Raw genomic sequence first — 24,381 nt, forward strand, 5'->3', positions numbered from 1 at the left:
AGCTGTTGCTTTACTAAATTGTAAGAAACTTGCAAGTATTTCTAATAGAAACTATAAAAGGCAATTTATTTTTTCTTCTATTGTTTTTAGCTCTTTCATTTGAGTTACTGGATGTCATGTAAGCCAGAGGAAGGCAACCAAGAAAAGAACCATAGTTCCAAAATACCTCAGAGGTTTTTCTATGAACTCTGTTCATGTGACCTGTCAGCATCTGAAATTTAATATTCTTTTCATCTAACCCGAAAATTAGACAGGCACTGGAATATTAAATAAATTGCTTTTTTTTCCTGTCAGAATTGGCCTGTCACATCAGAATAAGGAAGACATATGTCCTCCAGTATAAACTACAGTTAAACATTAAGGCACTAAAGTATTTTAAACTTAATGGCATTGAGAATAATCACCATGTCTTTAACCTCAGGCCTAACAAATCCAATACACTGATTAAGAATTGGCTGATGTACACAGACTAACTTATTCTGGGCACATTTTATGATGCTTTACAAAAAAAGGACATTTCATCATAGCATTTGTACTTCCAAATAAATGTTTGGCATTGGTAAGTCTGAACTGACAAGTATTTTGCTTAAAACATTCTAAAAAAATTTAATAAGGTAACAGTCAGGGAAAAGATATATGGTAATGAAAACCATCTCCAAGATGTGTACCATGCACAAAAGGCATGTTCTTCTTCAAAGGAATTTTTGCATCCATGGTTTTCTTTGTGTGGTTTTCTAGTATGCATCTTATTATCTTGTTGGTTTTCATATACCACCTCTACTTGTGTGCTTAAACTCAGGCTCTTAAATCACTTCAGCAGATGCCTATTTAATCGAAAATAATGGCATACATTAATTTTCTAACCTGTAGGGGTACTCATAACTAACTTCAAATCAGTCAGACTAGCTACAAAAATTACAGACAGTAACAGTTGTTTACACATGCTTGTGGGGACAATAGCATATGTTGTCAAATTTGATTTAATTAAAAAGTCTGTGCAATCAGAACCAGCATAATGCATGACACTTCTGTTCAGGATATTTTTGTGAAGAAATGAGGATTCTGACTGACCATGTTTACAAATTATTTTAGTAAAGAAAATGAACTGCTCCAGATTTTCCTTAGAAATGTTTCCTTCTTAGGAACTTTTTAACTAATTTCTTTTCCAAATGGGTAATTTGATTTTTCTTAAGTTGAAATCTTTTATGTAGAAATTTACTTATTAAACACGAAGTTTTTCCAAATCAAAACTTTATTTTCAGTCAAATCCACATTTTCCTATTTTCTTTTCTTTTTAAAGAAAGTTTTAAAAGTGTTTATATTGTTTGACTCCGAAGCTTCCTCTCTGGCACATCTCTATGTCTGAAAGCAATTTAAAGAACATTCTGCCAGAAACTGGGATCAGCCAACCATATTTGCCAGAATCAACGTCTAAGCAGCTTTGCTATTTGCTAAAAAGAGGGGTAGACTTTCTTTAATGATTTATGAGTCATAAATGAAACATAATTGGAAATAGATGGACCACAAATTCACCGAAAAGTAGAGGGCAGCAGGCAGGCTGGGAGAGGGAATTTTGTAGGATTTTATTAGGGCAAGACTGAGCCATTCAGAAGATAGTGGGCAGTAGAGTGTGTTACAGTTAAAAAATTTCTGTATTGTTTACAGGAAGACAGCTCCAGAAACTGCTGCTTAAGACAGAAAGCCACAAAGGATACAAAGGATACAAAGGAACAGGGAACCTGACAATGCTGGGCACAAAACAGGCTTCCAAGCCCTTTTGGTGGACCTCATGTTAACATACAGCTTTGTGCCACTCAACAGTAATGTCAAAAACATCAGCATGCCATGGGCTGCCAAAACATGAACTGATATTGTGCATTCACCCCTGAGGCTGTAGATTAATTGCATTTCAAACAGGGGACATCTGTTTCTGGTAACAGAAATAAGTCACTCTACTGATCTTGGCATCTGAGGAGAAATAAATACATAGAAGACTAAATACAACCCAAATATTACTAACCTTTAGAAGGCCTTAGTGTGAGAAATGGACACATTTTAGTCCTGGAGGCAATAAAACAAGTTAAGTTTTGACTGCAACTCTCACAGATAAAGCCCAACTTGTTGGACTAGCTTTAGGAAAGAAAGAATTTAGACATGCCACATTCCTCTGTGAGTGTTTATGCTCTCACAGAATCCCAGAACGGCTGAGGTTGAAATGGATCTCAGAAACTCATCTTGCCTAAGCCCACACTCAAGAAGGGCCACCAAGCATAACTGGCTGCCTAGGATTGGTGTCCAGATGGCTTCTGAATATCTCCAAGCATGGAGAATCCACAATCTGCCTGGACAACCTATGCCAGTGCTCAGCTGCTCTCAAGAGAAAAAAAAAGTTTCCTTGATGATCAGACAGAGCGTCTTGGGTTGCAGGTGGTGCCCATTGCCTCTGGTCCTGTCACTGGGCACCACTGGAAAGAGCCTGGCTCTGTTCTCTTCCTACCCTCCCTACAGACACTGATACACACTGGAGGGATCCCCTCTGAGCCTTCTCTTTTCTAGGCTGATCAGTTCCAGCTCTCTCAGCCCTTCCTCACAGGAGAGATGCTCCAGCCCCTTCACCACCTTTGTGGCCCTTTGCTGGACTTCCTGCAGTATCTCTCTTGTGCTGGGGAGCCCAGTGCTGGACACAGCACTGCAGGTGCAATCTGTGACAATAACATTCCTGTCCATCCCATGACACCATTACAGTAATGCCCTCTGGTCTGCGAAAATCACTTCTTTTAACTGCATGTTAAAGGATGTATTTTTATGTATGCATTCAACTTCCACTTTGCTTGGAAAAAGATTGTATTAGAGATACAAGGATGAAAAGAAAATGGATTATCTTTCATCTGCCACACCAAGAATAACTGATTTTAAAACCATCTTTTTATGAAGAGATTGATGCATGGCAATGCTTCAACAAAGGTAATTTCCCTAATACTTAACAACATAATCTGTATAATTATAAGATTAAAAATGTAAAGCAGTTCAGTTTGATAAATAAAACAATGTGGATCCATTATATTTTCAAGCCTTGTGCTTCCAGAAAACAGCTGTAGATTAAGCAATTGTTCAACTTGAGACTACTGATGCAACTACTTTGGGACCTCAGGAAAAACTCTTTGGGGTCTTCTACTCTATGTGGAAAATGAAGTACCATGAAATTTACAGGAAAAGAAAAACCAACATTCTTTTGTGCAACAGAAAATACATTTAAACAAAGCTTTTCCTCTTGGATCTGCTACAAATTCTGTTTGCCTATATTAACGGTCAGACAAAAACTGAACCCAAGGAAATGGATTTTGATAACCTAAAACCTTTTCCAGCTATTTAATAATAAAATGCTAAAATATAAATTACATATCCCAATTTAAAGAATGATTTTTGAAATTTATGCCCTGATTTATCATGATTAACAATCTGCTAAAAATTATCATAATGACAACAAATCTGTTATAATGCATAATTCTTTATCCAAAATTCTGCATGAAAGCATTAATATAATACCCCAAATTTGGGCTATTATTTACCTGAAACAAACATGTTACTAATAAATGGATTTTAACTAAGTATGAATATATAATGGTAAATTCTCCTGTCTCCTACTAGAGAACTAAGGAGGAATTATTCTTCAACTCTACTGGTGCAAAACCCCCAAGTTCTGGTCTGGATAAAAGTTGCAAATGAAAGCTGTATTTAGATCTTGTTAAACCACATAAAAAGAAAAGTTCAATACTGCTGTATTTATTTTTCTTCAACTCACGAGGACAAGCAGAAAGAAATTAAATTGTTGTTTTAGCTTTAAATTAAATTCAACATGTTTTAAATGGTCACAAACCAAAATTATAGCTTCTTGTTGACTAACCACAAAACACAGCTTTTCTTTAGACAACAGTAAAACATTTGGAACAAGAATTAAACACTCTCATTCAGTGAACAAAAACTGAACAAAGTTGCACAAAGTTGTGCATTTAATTAGAATGTTTTGAATATCAAACTGAAAACATGATGTGACTATTAATAAAGATTCTGCTATTTAGAGTAAAAAGCACTGAGAAGTTCAGATGAAATTTCTGTGCAATCTGAACACCTGAAGAATGCTGTAATAGAAATTTGGCTATTACAATTCCTACATATTGAAATCAATAGGCAGTTATATGAGCCTACATTTCTGAAAAAAGAATGGAGAAAACCACTGCGCCCTCACCTTACAAAAAATACAACTTATTACATCTACTGTGTAACTGCTTTCTAGTCAGCAGAGAGACAAAGGGAAATGTATATAGAGAATAAACAAAAATCCTCATGTTCCATGGCATACCTAGTTTATCAAAGTAGTGCTCCTAAAATATCTTGGATGGGATGATAATTTCTTTGGAACATACCCATGATAAGAGCTGATTTTCTTGGATGAGAACAATCTGTTTAAATACTAGCTTCTTGTGACCAAATGGAAGGTCAGAGCTGCACAAGAAATAGAACTGACTGCAGACTACAGATGCTACAGACACTGGGAAACCTCTGATGTATTAAGGAATTTCAGGGACAACAGATGGACATGTTTGGATCTGCTGAGCATTCAAGCTTCCCACTGAACTGTTTATTAACTTCAGGACTACAGCAAAAGTCTAAGAAAGCAAAAAATCTTACAGGACTTCTCTCGTCTTTCTCAGAGGCAACAGGCACTTGCACTGTTTCATTTCAGGCCGGATAATGGGATGGAAGCCATTATGGGATGGAAGCCATAATGGAGACGTCACTCAACACAAGAAGTGGAAATAGCTTATTTCTGCTTTGGCCATTAATGCGTGCTTAGGGAAACATTTCCAAGTGCAAGTGCCCAATGCATGGAAGAAATGAGTGTCTCTAATGAGTAAGTTAATGCAGTGTGACATTAAAATAGTTCAAAAATTAAAAGAACCCACCGACTCTTTTCTGCTCATAGTTTTGCTTTGGGAACGAGAGCGGGAGATGGTGCTGAAAAAGGAATCCTTTTTTGAGGCAGACAAAGGTGGAGATCCTGTAAATTCACGTCCTCCAGACAAGCTCTCTATGCTTGGAGATGAACTGATGTTTTTTGAACTTTGGCCTGTAAAGCAAGTATAAAAAAAACCAAACAGTTAATCACTGGACATTTCCTTTTCCCCACAAATACTTCCTTGTCTCAACTGACATTGACTGAGAGTCACAGACAGCCCAACACAGAATGAAATGTTGAAGTGTGTCAGAATGCACTGAGAGATTGAAGGACTGTTCTCACATGGAACTTAATTTCTGTATGAGAGAAGAACACAAAATCTTTGTGTATACATAGATATATACACAAACATACACTATCTAGTACACACCTGTATCTATATATATGCTAAATGATGTGTGTGTATACACATACACACACATATATATATATATAAAAAAAAATAAATATCATCTCATTATATGCACCCTAATATACCCACAGACTGAGGAACTTCATGCCCTGTGTGGCAAAATGAGCAAAGTATCATCTCATGAAAATTAAAAAAGAAAATCTGATATCATCAACACTACAATGGAAATAGTTTTTTCCAACTATAAAACTTGGCAAAGAATGCTAACAACAAGAACTTCAGATTCCAAAAGTGGGTTGGACAGTGAAGATCTAGATCACAATATTTAGACTTTAAGCAGGAAAAAAGTAAGTTAAGTTTGGAAAAGAACATAAGCTCTCATGCTTCAAATTTTAAGGCCACCTCCACCTAACAGACACTGTGATGAAGTCTACTTAGCTCTTGTCATTTCATGGAGCTTTTGAAATGAATCCAGCATTGTCCACTATCATAGTGAAGACAGTTGGGGAGAAGCCTGGGCTGGTTCACCATGGCAGTGTATGCATCAGGCAGCCTCTGATAAGGCTAGTTTTCTTCTAGTTGAGGCTTACAAAGTGTTTTCAAATATTTAAATCGAAATTTTGTTTTCATTTGTTCCAGGAGGAAAAAACCTCTAGTATGTCAGTTTTCATCAACTTTCATTACAAAAAATGTTGCCTTAGGACAGATGCTAGTTTAAAAAAATCTTTTATCATGTGTATGATGAAGTCAAGCTCGAATGACTCCATGAAATTGCAGAGTTTTCCATTCTGGAAAAAAGTTAAATAGCACATAACGCTAATGCTCAAAAATTCTCCCTATCTCTTGTTTGATGGCTATTCTGATGAGAGGGTTTATGTTTCCCTTTTTCCTTTCTTATGTTTTTGGTGTGCTTTCATGTTACCATCTATAGCATTAAGTATGATCACCTGCAATTAAATCATTCACATTTTCTTAAGGGAATAAATACAGATTTATTTGAAATATACTTTTTGCAAGGAGACTGTTAAAAGCAAAGAGACTGAACTAGCAAAGAACAAAATATTACATGTGAATGAACAGACCTTAAATGGCAAAACCCAAAAAAGGATCTGGATTTAATATGCTGAACATTTTCTAGAAGAAAACTCACATAAATTGCTTCCCATCTCGTCCTTCATTCTTTGTCGCTTTATTCTGCTCACCTCCCCCATAACCCTCCTACATTTTAAGCTCTGTTTCTGTGGACCTTCCTGTCTGCCTCCATCTCTTCTTCAGATCCCTCCACACTGCCTCTTCTGCAACTTCTTATTCAAACTTATTTCTTTACATATTTTTTACTTCCCACCAACTTCATTCAACTGGATTTTTCTGTTTCTTCACAGTCCTCCTCCAGGCACTTACTGCCTACCATCTAGTCTGAGGAGCTTCCTTAAAAGTACATGAGACTGAGGCTCTTGTAGATCTCACTTAACTTTTGCCTTCACATTTTATAGAAAAATGGGATATGCATTAATCATGTGTACCGTAAATAATTCTGGAGATGAAAAAGGAAAAAAACACTGCATGGCAAACACCAGAAATAATTCAGTTGCAAGGAAATTTTTAGAAAATTTCTAATTTTAGGATAAAATCATGTCACTTTGCAACATTGTTATCCTTATAGTTGCCTTTATGTAAGAAAAAAGACTTTTCATGCATTTCATAATGGCAAATGGAAGTGTGCTTTTGAAGTAGGTAGACTTCAAAATAGTTTTGGAACAGATTGAATCACATATTTTAGCAAATATAGCATTTATAAAAGCAATTCACACAGCTAAGCAAGAGAAGCCAATATAAATGCTAAACGTAAAAAAATGTATTTGGTGGCCAGAGTAAAGTGCAACAGAAAAATATTTATTAAGTATATATCAGACTAAATAGTCTCTCTTTACCATCCTAGTAATAAGAAGATATATTCCCTATAGGGTGAAGATTAAAACAAACAAAAAAAGTTAAACAATGAGCAATGCATATTTTTCACATATGCTTCACTGCATGGCCTGGACTTAGCACAATTCACCTGCAAATAATCAGATTATGTGATAAAAATTCACGATAACATTGAGAGATGAACACTTTAAATGTATTTGAGGAACCCACACACATGAAATAATACAGCTTGGTAAAACACTGGAAAAAATGATGTGTAAAGATTTTTTTTTCTATATTCTGTCTTTCAGCTCTAAGGAAAAAAACGTCAAAAATATAGTAAGAAACTGAAAAGACAGAGAAGTGTCCTCATGGCCACTGCAAACAGCTACACTTCAAAAGATGGATCACAGTTCAGAGGAACAGAATATGCAACTACTTGCATAACCAAACAAGATTTTGTGGACAGAATAATATAAGTGTCCTAAAAAGGAATTTGCTCAAGTAACACCAAGAGCTTTGAACAGTTTGGTTCTTATGGCCTTAAATTATATAATGAAAATAAAAAATAAGAGCAATACAAGATCTAGTTAAACTAAGCCAGACATACAGTGAACTAGAAGTGATAAAAATACTGTATCTGTATGTTTGATACCCAAGTAAGAAGAAAAATTAGGATGCACCTGATCCTTCTGCATGAATAAGCAAATCTGGGGAAATTATTATTAGGAAACACTATTTTTTTTATTCTGCATCCAACCCTGTGAACAGTGCTGTGACACAGATTATTTGGAGATATAACTGAGAATTAAGACAGAAAGAACAGCACTTATGAATAATTACAGTGTGCTGCAACTCATAAAGCAGGATCCTTGGATTGTGATAGGCTTTTCTAATTTCCAGAGGAGTCATTGTTTTTACAACTGTAAATATGAAAGCTGAAAGACAGGTCACACCAATCATATGTTTTTTCCCTAATGTCAAAAAAAAAAAAAAAGAAAAAGAAAGAGAAAAGAAAAAAGATATCTATGACTTTCCCAACACAGAAATGTAATGAATCACAGAATATTCTGACTTGGAAGGGACCCACAAAGATCATTGAGTCCAACTCTTAAGGAAGCTGCTGCAACAACATTTAACTGAGTCACCATGTTGCTTCTGAAGTCCTTCAGACATATCATGTATGCACTGTGCACTGAGTCATTAATAACCCTCACATAACTTTGGAAACAACACTGTAGTACCAACACACAGATTTTGGGATCTCGGGATAATGACAAAAATGCCATTTGTACCTTCACTGTTCTGTGTCTTACTGATTTTATATCTTTCCTAATGTACAGTGTGGTACATTCTGCTCTCGCAATAGCTGGACAAGAAGGTAATGGAACAGAGTTTCTAATTTTGTATTATTCCTCAAAAAAAAAAAAAAGAGGAAAAGGAAAAAAGAAGTCTTATCCTTCATGTAGAATCAAAATGCATAAAGACTGAAATAAAGTACAGTTAATAACTAAACTCATGTCCTTCTTCTTGAGCAGCTTAATCAGCACCCTGAGAACACCACTGAATCAAAACTCTCATTTTCATCTGCTCGTTCTGTCACTATCAGATAAATATATTATGGCTCCTTAAAAAACATTGCAGAAATCTAATCTCTGACCATCTAAGCATATACCAGAAGGTCCTAAAATGAATATAAAACAGGTTGAAGAAACCCCATAAACATGGAAATCAAATACATGCTTATGAAGCACACAGAACAAATATGGAAGGATCCCTGATGTACGCAGAAGTCAAAATACATTACCATGCAGGATGTTCAAATATATACATACATACATACATACATACACACATATATATATATATGTGCATTCTGAAATGCATAAATAGTTCACAGTAATGATGCACAGGATTTCACACACTAAAAATACATCAATTTCTGAGGCAAAAGGGAGCAACGTTATCTCCATGGGCTGGCTTCTAAGTGGCTCACTACTTGCCTGTTGCTAATGATACTGGGACTGACCCCAGGGTGAGAAATGATCTGCTTCAAAACCATTTGGAAAACACACGGATGGGGCAGTGGAAAAAGGGACCAACCTGTTGGTATTGTGGAGACCTCTAATGTCTTGCAAAGAATGGTAATTTAAATTTAATGTGATCAATAATTAGGCCGTATAATAAAGTAAAAGGTGATGGCAAGGGGGAGAAGACTTACAATGAAAGGAAAGTGAGTTTCAGGTCTTGCTAAGTTTGAGTTAAGTTATGGGGGATATAACCAGGAACACTGGCAGTCCCTGCTAAAACATATGAAAAATCAAAGGAACATGCAAAAAAGGCATACAAAACTGATGGCTCATTCTGTTTGGTCCCTACAGAGGAAGAGAAGGGCTTTCATAGTTATAAGAAGAGTAAGGAAAAAGATACCAAGAAGATCAGAAGTATGGCACTATATATAATTCAAAACCATTCAGATCTGCTCATCTGTCTGTATTTGCCATAGTGAGGATGTAGAGTATTAAAATTTGCAAAAAGAATGAGATGAGTTTTATAAAACTTTTCAGATAAATTAGTTTCCCTTTTTCTCCTGCAGTGAAATTGGAACAAAGGCTTCCAGCACTTTCAAAATTCATTCAAACCACCTCATCACACAAATCCATGTACTTTTTATTTCAGCCAAGGCAGGTAACCTCCCTGTTAGTCAAGGGCACCACAGTCGATGTTCAGCCCAAAATACCAGCCCCAAATATAACAAGAGGGAAGTAATGCAGCTAAAAGGGACAATGATGGTGGAACTGGCCCCCATGACAGAGTGGGAAATGGGCTACAACAAAGTGCAAGAGCACGGAGGTTTGTAGCACAGACAGATGGTGACTCACGGTGGATGCCTGTGAAGAGACACAGACACACAAGAGACACAGAGACACACAGAGACACACACAAACAGACAGACACACACACAGAGACACACACAGACACATGCACAAGACACACAGAGACACAGACACAAACAGCCACATCGCAGACATACATACACAGACAGACAGACAGACAGACACACACACACACAGACACACACACAGACACACTCTCTCACACACACAGACACACACACTATCACACACAGACACAGACACAGACTCTCACACACACATAGACACAGACACACACACATACACACACAGACACACAGACATACACAGACACAGACACACAGACATACACAGACACAGACAGACACACACAGAGCTCGGCAGGACGCGCAGAGCCGAGCTCTCTGCCGGCACAACAGCGGCGCTCGCTGGCGGGACAGCGGCGGTGCCGGCGGGCGCCGCCCGGGCCTACCTGCGCTGGCCGGGCTGTGCTGCTGGGCCTGGGCCGGCCCCGGCGGCGCCGCCTCGCCCGCCTCGCCTGGCAAACAAACAACAGCGTTAGCGCGGCCCCGCCGCTGCAGCTCGCCCGAGGGAAGAGCCGCGACTTTGGGGGTTCAGCCGGAGCACCCTGCTTTGAACAGAAAGGACATTGTGAGACAGCGCTGTAGGGACAGGCAAAAGGAAACGGGAAGGTTGGATAACCAGGCTGCAGAACCCCAGTGCTTTTAAGTGATGATTTAGATCAAAACCTAAACTTAACTGAAGAGTCAAAACCGGTTTTCGCTGGCAGTTTACAGGGACAGTGCCATTCTGCTGTGTGAGAGCTTCACAGAATGGCTGAGGTTGGAAGACCACTGGCTCAAGCCCCTTGCTCAGGCAAGGTCCCCTGGGGCACATTACTCAGGATTGTGTCCTGATGGCTTTTGAGTATCTCCAGCAAAGGGGACTCCACAACTCCTCTGGGCAGTCTGTTCCAGGGCATGGTCACTCACACAGTAATGAAGTTCTTCCTCATATTCAGGCAAAATTTCCTGTGCATCAGTTTCTGCCCATTGCGTTTTGTTCTACTTCTTGGCACCACCAAGAAGAGACTTGGGGGCTCCACCCTCTTCACACCTCCCTTTAGACCCTCTCGCTTGTCTGTCTTCTCTTCTCAAGGCCAAACAGTTCCAGGTCCCTCACTTTTCTCGTGAGGTGCTCCAGTCCCCTAATCTTCTTTGGAGCCCTCCACAGGACTCACTCCGTATCTCTCTTATACTGTGGAGTTCAGAAGTTTTATCCCTGCTGTCAAAAAAATTCATAATTGCCTAACAATATGTATATGATTTTAAAAAAAGAAAAAAAATTGTCGATCTGTGTTTTACTCCTTTAATTTGTACTCATTTCTGCTATTAATAACGACAATTTCTTTATCCACATGAAAAGCATTTTCTACAGATAAATAAATAATTCTAAATAATTATTTAACTTTATAAATAATTCTGAGTTGGGGGATCACTTCTTTAGGGCATATGTGTTGACTGTGGAAATTCTCTTTGTGTTACAACAAATACCATAGTAGTATCAACTCATAAAAACAAAGAGTAGCCTGGAAACTCTTTAAATACAGTTTTGGCAGAACTTTGTCTTTTAACTGGTCCTCTAATGTGTCCTCGTGATAAAGCTGCATTTAAATAAAAATCTTTTGGGTTTCACCGTGAAATGACCTAGAAGGAAAACTGTATCTGGCACTATCAGGGAAGAAGAGAAAGAGAAATGCCTTTTTTTCTTGGCAATACACTGCCATTTGGTAATCAAAGAATATCCAGTTTCTGAATGATGAAGGATCCACTGGAACACACAGGGCAATTATTGAGCTTTTTTCCCATTTTTTTTCATTATCAATTTTTTCATCTTTCAAAATAACCACTTCAACTGAAAATCCAATAAACTCAATATCCAAATTCAACTTTTGTGCCAATTAATTACTTCACTGTGCAGGATCAAGAGAATGTCTTAATCCCTCTTCTGTTAGCAGGCTACCTTGCATAAGTAATCAGTAATGATACCCGATCTCCTTCTGTGCTGAGGACAGGCTGAATGGGACTAATACATTATTAGGAGGAACTGAATTTCCAATTAGATGTCTGGATACTTCGTTCAGCTGTGATTTGTAATGCTGAAGACTCATCTGGAATTACAGGCTTGCAGTTATGGTTGGGTTTTTTTTTCCAGTCTGTTCTTTTTCCGTTTACATTATCTAAATTATATGCATTTTTTTTCTTACAGAAATTCAGCAAGTACCAAAACTTTGGAGTGAGAAATAATTACAACTGATTATGTAACCCAATCATCCCTCATCTAGAGTATGGCAGCATGAATGGTAGCTGGTTTGTGAGAGGTAACTCTGTTGAAACAGAGCTGTTAAAGCTGGGAGAGGATTATTTTGACAGTCCTGCAAGGTATTTTGCTACCAAGGACTTCTTCACAAAGTAGATCAGCCAGTTAATTTAATCTCTTCAAACTTATAAATCTCTACATATTAATTTAAATTATCAGCACTACTTCAGCATTCAAACCTGAAAAGACCAGTAAGAAAAAAATTGATTACTTATTTTATGGCTTGATGCTCGTTAGATTTACAGCACTTTGGTCTGTTTTATTGTCCAACTGAACATCTGTGAGTATTACATCAGCTGGAAGTGCAAATGTCTTTCAATTTAAATCCTAAATCCATGTCTCTGCCTACCTCAGCTAAATAACCAAGCTCCAGGAGGCTAAGGAGAGCTGAACACACAGGGAAGAACAAGAACAGGAGACAATTAGTGACAGCTAGTTAGTAATTTGGAAGTCTTGCCAAATAGTTTTTAGATACTCAAAAAACTACAGCAGAATCCAGAGCTAGGAAAAAAAACCAGTGTAGAAGCTAAAAAGTTCAGCACAAACAAGAGTGGAATGAGAGCTTCTGAGAGTATGAATATATTTTAAATCCGGAATCTCAGTGCCTGGGATAGAAGTACTGGCAGCTTCTCATAGCTATGGAGAGTGCCCTCACTCACTGGATTTTCTGTACAGCTCTTTTTTGAGGTGGTGTTACTGTCTTCCACAGAACAGAAAAGATTTACTCTTGCTTTTAAGGCGTGATGGAGCTTGTGCTGTTTACAAAGGTCACTGCAGTAAGCTTTGAAAGACTTTTTAGGAAAATAGGGATTTTTTTGCTGAACATTTAAACTTACTTCAGAGAGAATTCACTGGGGACCCCCTAAAATACTTTCTATTTCCTTTTGTGTGTGGCACTTGCAAACATAGCTGCCATCATTTGAAATTTCTATACAATTACAGGCAAAATACTTACAACTGTACAGGTCTGGAGCAACAAGCTCCAGACTAATGGCACTAATATGTGAAACAAAACTCTGTCATCTGAACCTATTAAAAATAGTATATTTACATTTTTTGCCCTTAAATTACTTGCAAAGGCTGTACCAAATATGGATAGACAGAATACACTAAGAGGAAGCTGCGGTATGTTTTTTCCACTTACTATGAAAATGCTTTGTGCCCTACATCAGAAATTCTTCATAACTTTACCAAATCTCCATATTCCTGTTGATAAAGGAATATGTGCACAGTTTGTACATGACAATGACCGAACATAACTACAATTTTTTATTCTGATTCTTGTATGGAAAGTATCAGGTGCATTTCCTGATGATATATATTAACTGGCCCATACAACAGGCAATCCTTTAGCAGCCACATCAAGATTAAGCTATGACCAATACGACCTACAGAAGTTTTTTCAAATTGTATGCTTTTACTGTATTAAGCGGTGAAAGCAAAGAGCCACCCAAGGACCACTTTTAAACTCAAAAGGGGAAAAGAGAATAATGTGATAAGAGAACTACGGAAAACTCTTAAAAAAGCAAAGAAAAAGTCTCTCTGAAACAGTGTAAATAATTTTGTTCTACATCTAATTTTACTTCCATTGTTGTGAACAGGATTTGTATCAAAGTTTCACTGCACTTCAGTTTCACCTCTGTACTATCAAACCCTTGCTGGAGCAAGTTCTGAGATTCTCCTATAACCGAGAGAAGCTGCATATCTGGATTTTGCCAAGCAGCTGCAGTGACCCTTACAGAAGTGGCTGTATGTGCCTGCTCCAAAAGAACAGCTGTATCTTTCAGTTTGGCTCCCTCAGTGTCTGCTGGGAATGCCATGCATCATGAAAGGGCCTTTGGACCATATGGGAGCCACAGCAACAAAAGAGAACACCAACGTCAGCTATGAAGTGTTATTTCCCTTCTTTTACACTTTCAAATCTGGTGAAAAAAAAAAAAAAAGATGCAATCCTATGCCAAGGTTCAGGGCAACCAGCACCAGCCCTCAAGCTCATAATCATGACACTGGATGAATTGCTAAAAGCAGCAGGTACTGTTTTGCTCTATATACTCCTTGAAAAGCACATACTGCCATGGCCTGGCTGGAGGTGAAAAGCAGTAACCTACCTTGAGCGTGTCAGGGTATAGCAAACAACTACCAAAGCTGAGCTTGTGAGTTTGTTGTTTGAATAAGCTGTCCTCAGAAATAAAAAAGAAAAGGCTTAAAGAAAAAGACGCAGTGTTTACTAAATAAAGTGCAGAGGGTCATCACAAATTATTAAAAGACAAATTCATATTATGGTTCAAATAACTTCTTAAATAAGCTCCACACATTCTAAAGGGAATAAGAATTTCTTTATTAAGAATTACCCTCTAACTTCCTTCACTTATTATTATGTATTTAGCTAATACTGTTATGCATGCAATTTTTTGCCAGTAACCTGAAAAACATGTATGAAATTAGTCTTTCAGTTAAAAAAAGGTTGCATCTAAAAATCTGAAAAATGAATTGGCTCATGTTTCATATGGTAATGATTAGTTTGTTGTCCTGTCTGATGCAGTTTCTGGTTCATATATTTTTAGAAGTTCAAAACTTCTTACAGTATTGGTACATTCTTGAGATAACATCTAATTCTGTATTGCACTGCAGATGTGCTGTTGTACTTGGCATAAGCATCCTGACTAACAAAATACTTTTTTTGCTGTTTCCTCAAAATATGTACCCACTGATATAACAATCAACAGAAGAAAGAACTTCAGCCCTGAAGATGAATGACAAAGCTTCCCTCAGTCAAGGTGCTGTTACACATTTCCCCTTTACCTTTGCCCAGCTGAACTGGCATGCTTTCAGACTTCATCATCCTCTGCTGCTGTGACTGGTGGTGGTGGTGGTGCTGCTGCTGGTGGTGGTGCTGCTGGTGCTGAGGGGCTTCCACTGTGCTCCTGCTTGGCATTGAAGGGGGAGGGAAGCTGCTCCCGCCAGCAGGAGTGCCCACTGCCCCACCCGAAGCCATGGCCGGAGCAATGAGCTTTCGGCCAAAATTCAGTAAGCTGTTGGAGACTTTGTTGATGTTCAGAGGGGCAGCTTTAGCACTGGCACTGAGAAAAGAAGAGGAGAAATCATTGCATCATTGCCAATGATTTGGACAGGCACAGCCATACACGCATTGTTCTTCAAAACATGGAGATAAAAATCCAAGATTTGAATGTTACCAAGGTGTTTTACTACACTTGCACTGGAATACACACAGAGACCACAGGGACTGGGTGTGGTATCAATTTTTCCCAACCAGAAGTGGACAGTTGTTTTTGGTCCTTCTCCCTGAAAAATGCACACTAACTCCAAACAAAGTGAGTTTGTACCAATTTTCTTAATTTTCTTAATTTGCCTTCCTAAATTAAAAAAAAGAAAAAAAGAAGAGTGACAAATAACAATCCAGGCTCTACCGAATCAAAAACTTTATAAAATTGAATTTTTGCACTTATCCGAGGGCTACTTTAACATTTATTTCTGTTAGATTAAATTCTCTCCAATGTTTAAAATGAGTCAACCTCAAACATTTCTTTCAGCAAGCAAAGCTAACACTAGACTGTCCTCTTAGATTGGCACAGCTAGATGTCTCTTGCTCTGGGTTCACCTTCTGCCCAGCCCAATCATTTTAAGCAAAGGACTTTTTAACAGGAATTCTGATTTCCAAAGTGATTTTGCTGAAGATCTGCTTCAGGGTATAACACATATACTGAATCACAATCCTTATAATTGTTACTTTTTATTTTTAACTACAGTGGCTATTTAATTCACTTCAGTTATATGCAACATTAAGAATGAGGAAATTGTCAAACCATTTAATTTGTCTAAAATAAAGAGGCAAAGAACCTTTTAATTCCCAGTGGAAGCGTTCACATAACCCACAGATTAGCATAGCCATTCCTATTTGTTAATGCAATAATTCCCTGCCTTATATAATTAATGCTTGAAATACCCTTCACAGAAATATATCACAACCACAAAGACCTTTTCACTCCTGAGGTTTTACTTTACTGATCTGTACTTCCATGATATAAATAGCCGTCCTTTAAAAACACGAATAAATGTAATTAAAACCAACACAATCATTGTACCGAGGAAAAATAGCTTTACAATGTTTTGGGGAAGTTGAACTAAAAATAAACTACAAATGAATTAATACGGGTAATTTATAACTTCTGCAGACACCTGGAAGAGTAATTTTGATTTTGCTCTTCCTCTAATTTCTCTATTGGTCTCCAGAGATGTTTTTTTTTTTTTTAGAATACACAATACAAACATGCATACACATATAGAACACATCCAGAAAATAACAACAGCTGAGTTGTTTAGAATCAGAATAGATACTCAGAATAGACAGAAAAGGAGAGCTATCAGAAGGAAGTATGAGAGCCTCACACTCACAGGATACAGCCCCAAGCTGTATGGCGTGCTTCTGCCATATATACTGGTGATGAAGCAAGATGGCATCTAGAATGTTTTAGAAGAAACAGTCCTACAGAGACTGGGACCAAATGTTGCTTCCCAGTTTATGGAAGCTGGGAAAGAATGACTGCTGGATAATAAATACAGGATGTTTCTGTGCCTCCCACTTTTATTGATTGCTGCTTGTGTTACAAAAAGTCCTTCCACAGTCATCTGAGAGCAAATGACAAAGTCACTATGAGGAAAGCATATGCAGAACTGTATAAAATACTGTTGCAGGAGGTCCAAATGGTTTCAAAAGCAAACTGAGTAGCTGTGAGACTGAAGTGTTAATGGTTAGTGACTGAAACAATCACCGATGTGTAAAGGCTTCAGGTGCTTTACTGAGGCCACGTTTGCACCCCCCAACTGAAGGGGAGGAGGAGAGTTTTTGCATGTTTGGTAGCTCCTGACCCTGACTCTGCTGAACCTGACTCTAAAAGAAGTCCAGAGACAGTTGTGTGCTCACTCCATGCAGTGCCTGCAGCGAGTGATTCAAGGATTACTGCTGTACCACAGTGCTGGCTCTTTGCTGCAGCACAAAATGGAATTTCTGAAGTTATAGCTGATTTGGTTCCACTAACAGCTGCAACACCACCACTGCAAACTCAATAGCCATAATATAAGCACCTATGTGACTGAGCATTGATGGGTTGGTTTCAAAATCCCCTTCTAACTGTCCTGCCTGGGTGGTGAAGGAGCCAACAGAGTCGTGGTTTCCAGTTTACTTCAGGCAATTGAATGCCAATACTGTGCCTTTAACCACTGCTCAGCTGGCACGGCTTGGAAGGGAGGGCAATATACCTTAAACAGCCTCCTGCAAGGGTGTGAACATTCACCCACCATTGCTCAGGTTGCGCAATGAGCAGTCTCAGTCCCTCTGGAAACGAGAATAATTGGAGGAGACCCCCCTGAAAAGGCGGGAGAAGCAACAACAGCAGTGTGAAAAGTACTTAATGAGGCTGAAGTTGAGATTTCACCTGAGAAATATCTTAAGTCCAAGCTGTTAAACAACTTCAGCCACTAAGAGGTAACCTGCCCAGACCAACCCCTTAAGACCTGTATTGGCTTCTTTTGCTAGGAACGATGCCAGACCACTCCCACTGAAGATCAAAGGACATGAGCCATCCCCTTGAGGAGACCAACACTTTGGTCCCCTCAGACCCTCCAGAGCCTGGATTTACTAGATTAACCAGTTCTGAGTGAGGGATGGCCACTGGATGGAGTGGATTTATATGTGAAGGCTCACAGAGAACAGCCAGGGAGATTTGATAATCACTTTTTGAAGCGGTCAAGCTGGAGAAGGATTGTCCTTCTCGGACATCCTGGCTACCTATCCAGCACCAGTAGCAGTAGGGGGGCACTATCCTGATCTCCGTGGTTCGGGACAGCACCTAAGGCAAACGTGCTGTGCTATCACAGCAGTGCTACCTTGTTGTAGGACGTGGCTTGGCTTATGGCTACAGTCAGCAGAAAAAGAGAGTGCTATCCAGCTGTGGTGAATCCAGCTTTATTGGCTCCCACGGAAACCAACAGCCAAAGAGGAAGTCAGGCACGTTGCAACAGCTTATAAGGAGAGAGGGAGACAGGGGAGGAGTCGGTCCTCTGGCGAATAGAGTTTTAGAGGGGCGTGGGATACAAAAGATTGACTTAGGGAGAACACCAATGGGAATAACTTGAAGGTGGGGCCCCGGCCCCTGAACCAATCACTCTATGCTCTAGCTGGAAGTTTCTAGAGAGAAGGGTGGAAGCGCCGAGTGATGGACAGGGCACCGAGGAGGGATTTGAGAAAGGATACATTAGTCTCCAAGGCAGCTGGGGAGGAGTTGGGATAACTGGCAGCACAAGGGAGGGAGGAGATAACCAGGGCAGAACCATTACATAAAAAGGGGAAATGGAACAGTCCAACTTGTACAAACACAACACAACTTTTCCCTTGGGCCATTTAAAATATTTGGTTATTTTTGTGGTAGATACAGGGGCATTTCAAACTGAAGTTACTGCTCTAGTGAATTATGCCAGACAAGAAAAGGAGTTGGGTACATGAATCAACACTCAATGGATTGCTTCTTTTTAATAATCTGCCTGTAGTAGGCTGAGTTTTCTCTTTTGGTTTTTTTTAAATAGGAACCTGCTAACAGATGAGATCAAGATTGAATGGCATCTCAATCAGTTATCAACAGTTGCAACAAATCTCATTACATTGCAAATTTTGGGGGTCATATCAGTAATATGGCTGAGATTCAGAACCCAAACTTTAGTATATTTTTTCCTTCCATTTACTGAAAACAATCACTGAAGATGGAGTTTGGGGTGATACATACCACTCACTCACCTGAAACATTAACTTAGAAGGAAGATAATGGTTTGCACACTGAGTCCTAGGTTTACATTGTCTCTAAATCTAGAACCTTGGCAATCACTAATAAAACTCCTTGACTTTGCACAAAAAATTTGCTGAAAGTAAGTGATTTACACTGACACACAACAAAGCCACTGGACACTTTGAGCTTCATATATCATCAGAATTGTGATAGTACACAGATGCAGGAAACAAAGCTTATACAGAGGCTTGTCTATTTGTGTCCAGCAGATTGTTTCTTTCTTGTTTCTTTATTTTTCAGCTATATTTTGCTTAAAAAAAAGGTGTCAGTTTTTCTTTTACACTGTTTGATTTGCTTCTTTGACATATATGTACACTAGGACAAATTAGTTTATTTGCATTTTTCAGATGGTTGGGAAGACACTTTTTGAAAAAAACTTCATTTTACAGGAACAATAAACATAAACAATAGCCAAGCCTTTATGTCTGAAACATTATTTTTAGAAATGCTTCCAACAGTAAAATGCAAGAATGTTTTAGAACTACATGACATCTGGAAAGGATAGTTATTACAGCTCCTAATAAGCTGTAGTGTGATTTGGCTGTGCTATGAATTGACACTGCTAATGATCAGCTCAGAACACGTATACATTAATGAAAAGTAAATAATCATGCTATCTAAATAGCTTTTCAAGAGGTGGTTTTAAAAAATGTATTGTGAAGTAAAATCTGTGCAATTTCTCTGAATGACTGCTTCAGAAAATGAACAATAGTGAGGTGCTACATCTCTGGAGGACTTACATTAAAAGTTCAGTAAAATAAGAACAATGTGTACTTCTTACCATTTAAATGTCTGATATATTAATGCAAAGGATGATTACATCCATCAAACACGGATCAATCTACATTTTAGCCATCTATATGTACCAGACATGCACAACAATTACAAGAAAAATACTGATTGATTTACATTGTAGAGTTATCAGCAGATGCATTTAAAAGTAAGGCATCAGTTTAAAAATATGAGTATCAAGGAGATATGAATTCCATCCACGAAGCAAACAATTTTGTTTCATCACAATAAGCATCATTGACCTTGACTGTGAATGGTGTATTTTTAAACTAGCAGTAGGAAGATGATTCAATCTCTGCAGTTTTCTGCTAAGATGGAAATGTTTTGTTTTGCACGCCTTATTCAAAGGCATTTCTCTTTTCAGTAAGTAATCATTGCAAGAGATGAGAGACAAATAGATGAATATGACCGATTAAAAAGTTTTATATGTGATAAAATAAGCAATATATTGTAGAGATTTGTCAAGATATTTTAAACATATCACTGAGCCTGTGGAATTAAAGATGAAATAGACATAGTACTTGATTTAATCCATCTCTGCTCACTGCAGAGACATTTCCAAATGTTCCATTTTCCAGTTCTCTCCCTAGTCCAGTCTTATACAGCTTTACCACATTTGACCTACTCTAAGCTTTCCTGTCTTGAGATGAATTTATCCCAGATTTTCTTTTATCTGAATTAGTCTAAACAACTTCCTATCTCATTTTGTGTGTAGTCTATGTGTGCAATTAATTTATATTCCTACATAGATATAATCAATTTTTTCTTCTTGGAATTTAGGCTTCCGGCAGGTGTCATTCTTGATTGAGCTTTATGATTTACTTGGTTTTTCAAAATCCTTGAAATCTTTCTTTTTGAAACTTCAGACAACTTATTTTTCTAGTTTAGGCAACACTGCAGATAATTTTTCAAAAGAATAAGTAAAAACATTAAGAAAATGCAATAGAATGCAGTAATTTTTGACACCTGTTCTCAACTTTAAAGCCTGAATTATAAAGAAAAAGACGGTTTTTTAGTCACTCTACTTAGCTTTAATTTCTGCTTCTTTGTCCCATTTTAAAAGCTTCTCAAATGACACCAGTTTAATTTGAGTTGGCTTTTAATGTCGCTGATTTCAACAGAATGTGACAGCGATGCAGAAGTCCAAAAGCCAGCAAGTTCCCATGAATCAGCAGGCAGAGTGAGTGGCTGGGGCCACGTGCAGCCCGAGAAACTGCCTGTGGCTACGGCAATTGAAGCATTATCTCTTGTGCTGGACTGACCTGCAGCCACCAGCAGTCACCTGCCACTGGCACCCACCTTCTGGCCACTCAGATAATATGGCCTTGACAAGGAATTTTGGCGTTATTGATACAAACCACTTCTAAAAGATGAGAGGTAAAGTTTTGTAAAAATTACTTCAAACTGGATTTACATTCATTCAACTTCACTTAGCTTCTGGTACATGGATACTCCAGATTATAATTAGGTGCGTTATTAGAATTACTTCAGCTACAGAAGTCACACTGGCAATGTTTTACCCTGTTTTTAGGATACATGTCATTGTGTAATAGAGTCCTCAGCCTCCCTTAAAATGATGCCAGCGAGTGACTGCAACACTACAAGTAAAAGCTTCAATTTTTTCATGTAATAATAGTCAAGGGAAAGATTTGAAATAAACGCTTCTAATACTGCTTATGTAATTCCTGTTTAGTATAAAGATGACTTCTGAAACATTTTTTTAACGTAAGGTCTTAGTTTGATGAACATATATTTAGAAATTGCTTACCGGGTTTTGTTCATCAAGTCTGCTCCACGTGCTTTGTAATAATCTAAATTTTGTTGGAACTGGTGAGTCACTGGTCTTGGATTTCGCTAAAAAATAAAAAAAAGTACTTCATTGTAAATTTCTGGGAGATTTTAAGCAGAGAAAAGAAATATGTTCATTAAAGAGGATTAGAAACTTACAGAACAAGTTTCTTTTCCTGGGACCTTGGTTTTTCGAGGCAGTAACGTCATTTACATTAAAGTGAAGACTCAAAATACTTAACATCAAACCCAATTCTACCTGTAAGTCCATTCCATGCTCACAGAAATCAGTACTCTTCCACATGGAAGAGTCTGTTTGCTGTAGCGGTAACATTCCTAATTAAATCAGTAATTCTTTCACAAGAACAGATACTGATATGATTTCTTCCTGCAGGTCAGGTATAGAATTTGACCACCTCTAAGCTAAAGTGCTATGCTGTTAAAGAAAATGGTAATAGTATGGAGAAACTATAGCAATTATTTTGAACTGAATATGTCATTAGCAATATCTCTGTTAAGCAAAAAATTAATTTTAGTGAGACAGCCTGAACAATCCCACTAGATGGCACACAGAGCCTATTTTTCCTCTCCAAATTTCACCCTACTGAAAACCTAGGCCATGAATAAACAACTGTTGTCCTAGAATAAAGTGTATATAATTAATATTGAAACTAGAATCCACTTGTTATTGTCCACTTCTGACACAATGAAACTCTTTCATGGAATATGCTGCCTTCAGTAGTCCTGAAATCATCCTTTTGGGATCTAAGAATCCATTGAACATTAAGCATAGACTGCAGTATATGCATAAAGTATTGTGATTGATTGCCTGCATCCTGAAGGACACTATTTGGAGGGAAAAGCAAATATTTTTAAGTAAAAAAAAATTGCATGCAGATGGAAACGAAATAAGAGAGCGGTACAGAGAGGCCCTTTAAAAAAAGAACATATATATATATAAGTGAGAAGTGGCTTAAATAATTTCTAGTGCAAGAGAAAATGGTAAAGTGGTAAAAATTTCTGCATAGTGATCAGATTTGTATAAAAGAGATCTAAATACTTTCTAAGTACTTGCTACAAAGGTTTAAGCATTTATTGGCTGTTGCCTTATACTCTGATCTGCCTTCTTAAGTCCTGCTAGTAGTAAATACAGTTTTAGTGTACCATGCATTGACCTTTCCAAAACCATTGTTCACAGGTGAGAGTACATTATATTTTTGACAAGTCAGTCTTCAGGTGTTTCAGTTTCACATGGTATATTTGCTGTTTAGATTTCATTACAGACTGGAGTATCTACAGTCTTATCCTCTCATTTTCCACATACCTACAGATAGCCCTCCCTCCTTGAAAAATCTTATTTCTGGAGGAGGATACAGGACTTGAATTTTAAAGAACAAAACGTTGCAAGAGGATAAAAGGAGGGAAGAAAATTTATAGAATTGGTAGATACCAAAGGCTGGGATGATTTCTGGAAGCATATTTAAGGGTGGGAATTTCCAGATTGTTTCCTGCAGTTAGACTTAATCTTGTATGAAATGTCTCATATTCTTTCTTTGGAAACACAATAAACATTTTAAACATATATGTTTGTAATGTTCATTAAAAAATGAAGCAACTAAAAGCTATTAGACAAGCATTAAAAAAATTCTCATCTATCCTACCACCCACACTGTAATGGCTGTTCTACATTTTTCATCTCCTGTTATAAAAACAATGTTTGAATAACTCTACCAATTCATAGAGCTTGAAAGTCAGTCCTCATCAACTGACAGCAATAACAATGAATCAGCTTTAGTTACTATTGCTCTAGTTTGGTAATTCAATACATTTCTATGATAATCAAATCCAAACTGACGCGATGAGCATAACTGATGGTTCTGAGACTTCTGTCTGAGTAATCAAACAGTGTAACTTTTCTCCTATGAATTAAGTAACTTCTTTCTTTACATATTTTGAAGGGTAAGGTTGAAGAGTAAGAGATGGCTAAAATAACAGCCACTTCTAAGCCATAAGACAGCTTTTTATAAAGTACAAGTTACCAGGTGCTAGCCAGATTTGCAATTTGCTTCCAATAACTTGGTATATATTGATAGTTAGCAAAAACATTGAAATTTCTTTTTCACCACCTAATAAATAATAAAAAAGATTAATACACATTGCTTCTGAATTAAATAAAAACCCAAAACCAAAACAAGAGGAAAAGATCATATGGAACAGTACCTTGAAATAATAAAATAGATTATTACACATTGCTTCTGAATTAAAAAGATTATTATACATTGCTTCTGAATTAAATAAAACCCAAAACCAAACCAAGAGGAAAAGATCATTTGGAACAGTATCTTGAAACATATTTATGCAGAAATGGCAAGCAATTGAAGACATGAAAAGCTGATCTACTATCTAAGCACT

General features: G+C 37.7%; 1 protein-coding gene across 3 annotated transcripts in view; it reads right to left on the reverse strand.

Moving 5' to 3' along the window:
* The window catches only part of TBC1D5 (TBC1 domain family member 5), a 318,017-nt gene that overhangs the window by 39,620 nt on the left and 254,016 nt on the right, over positions 1-24,381 (reverse strand). For all 3 annotated transcript variants that reach the window (XM_030969414.1, XM_030969420.1, XM_030969429.1), the window contains 3 exons: positions 21,950-22,035; positions 15,335-15,612; positions 4,965-5,128 (listed from right to left, as the gene is read on the reverse strand). In XM_030969414.1, coding sequence (XP_030825274.1) covers positions 4,965-5,128; positions 15,335-15,612; positions 21,950-22,035 — 528 coding nt within the window. The remainder of the gene's footprint in view (positions 1-4,964; positions 5,129-15,334; positions 15,613-21,949; positions 22,036-24,381) is intronic.

The sequence above is a fragment of the Camarhynchus parvulus genome, chromosome 2, assembly GCF_901933205.1.
Source record: "Camarhynchus parvulus chromosome 2, STF_HiC, whole genome shotgun sequence".
NCBI classification, from domain to species: domain Eukaryota; kingdom Metazoa; phylum Chordata; class Aves; order Passeriformes; family Thraupidae; genus Camarhynchus; species Camarhynchus parvulus.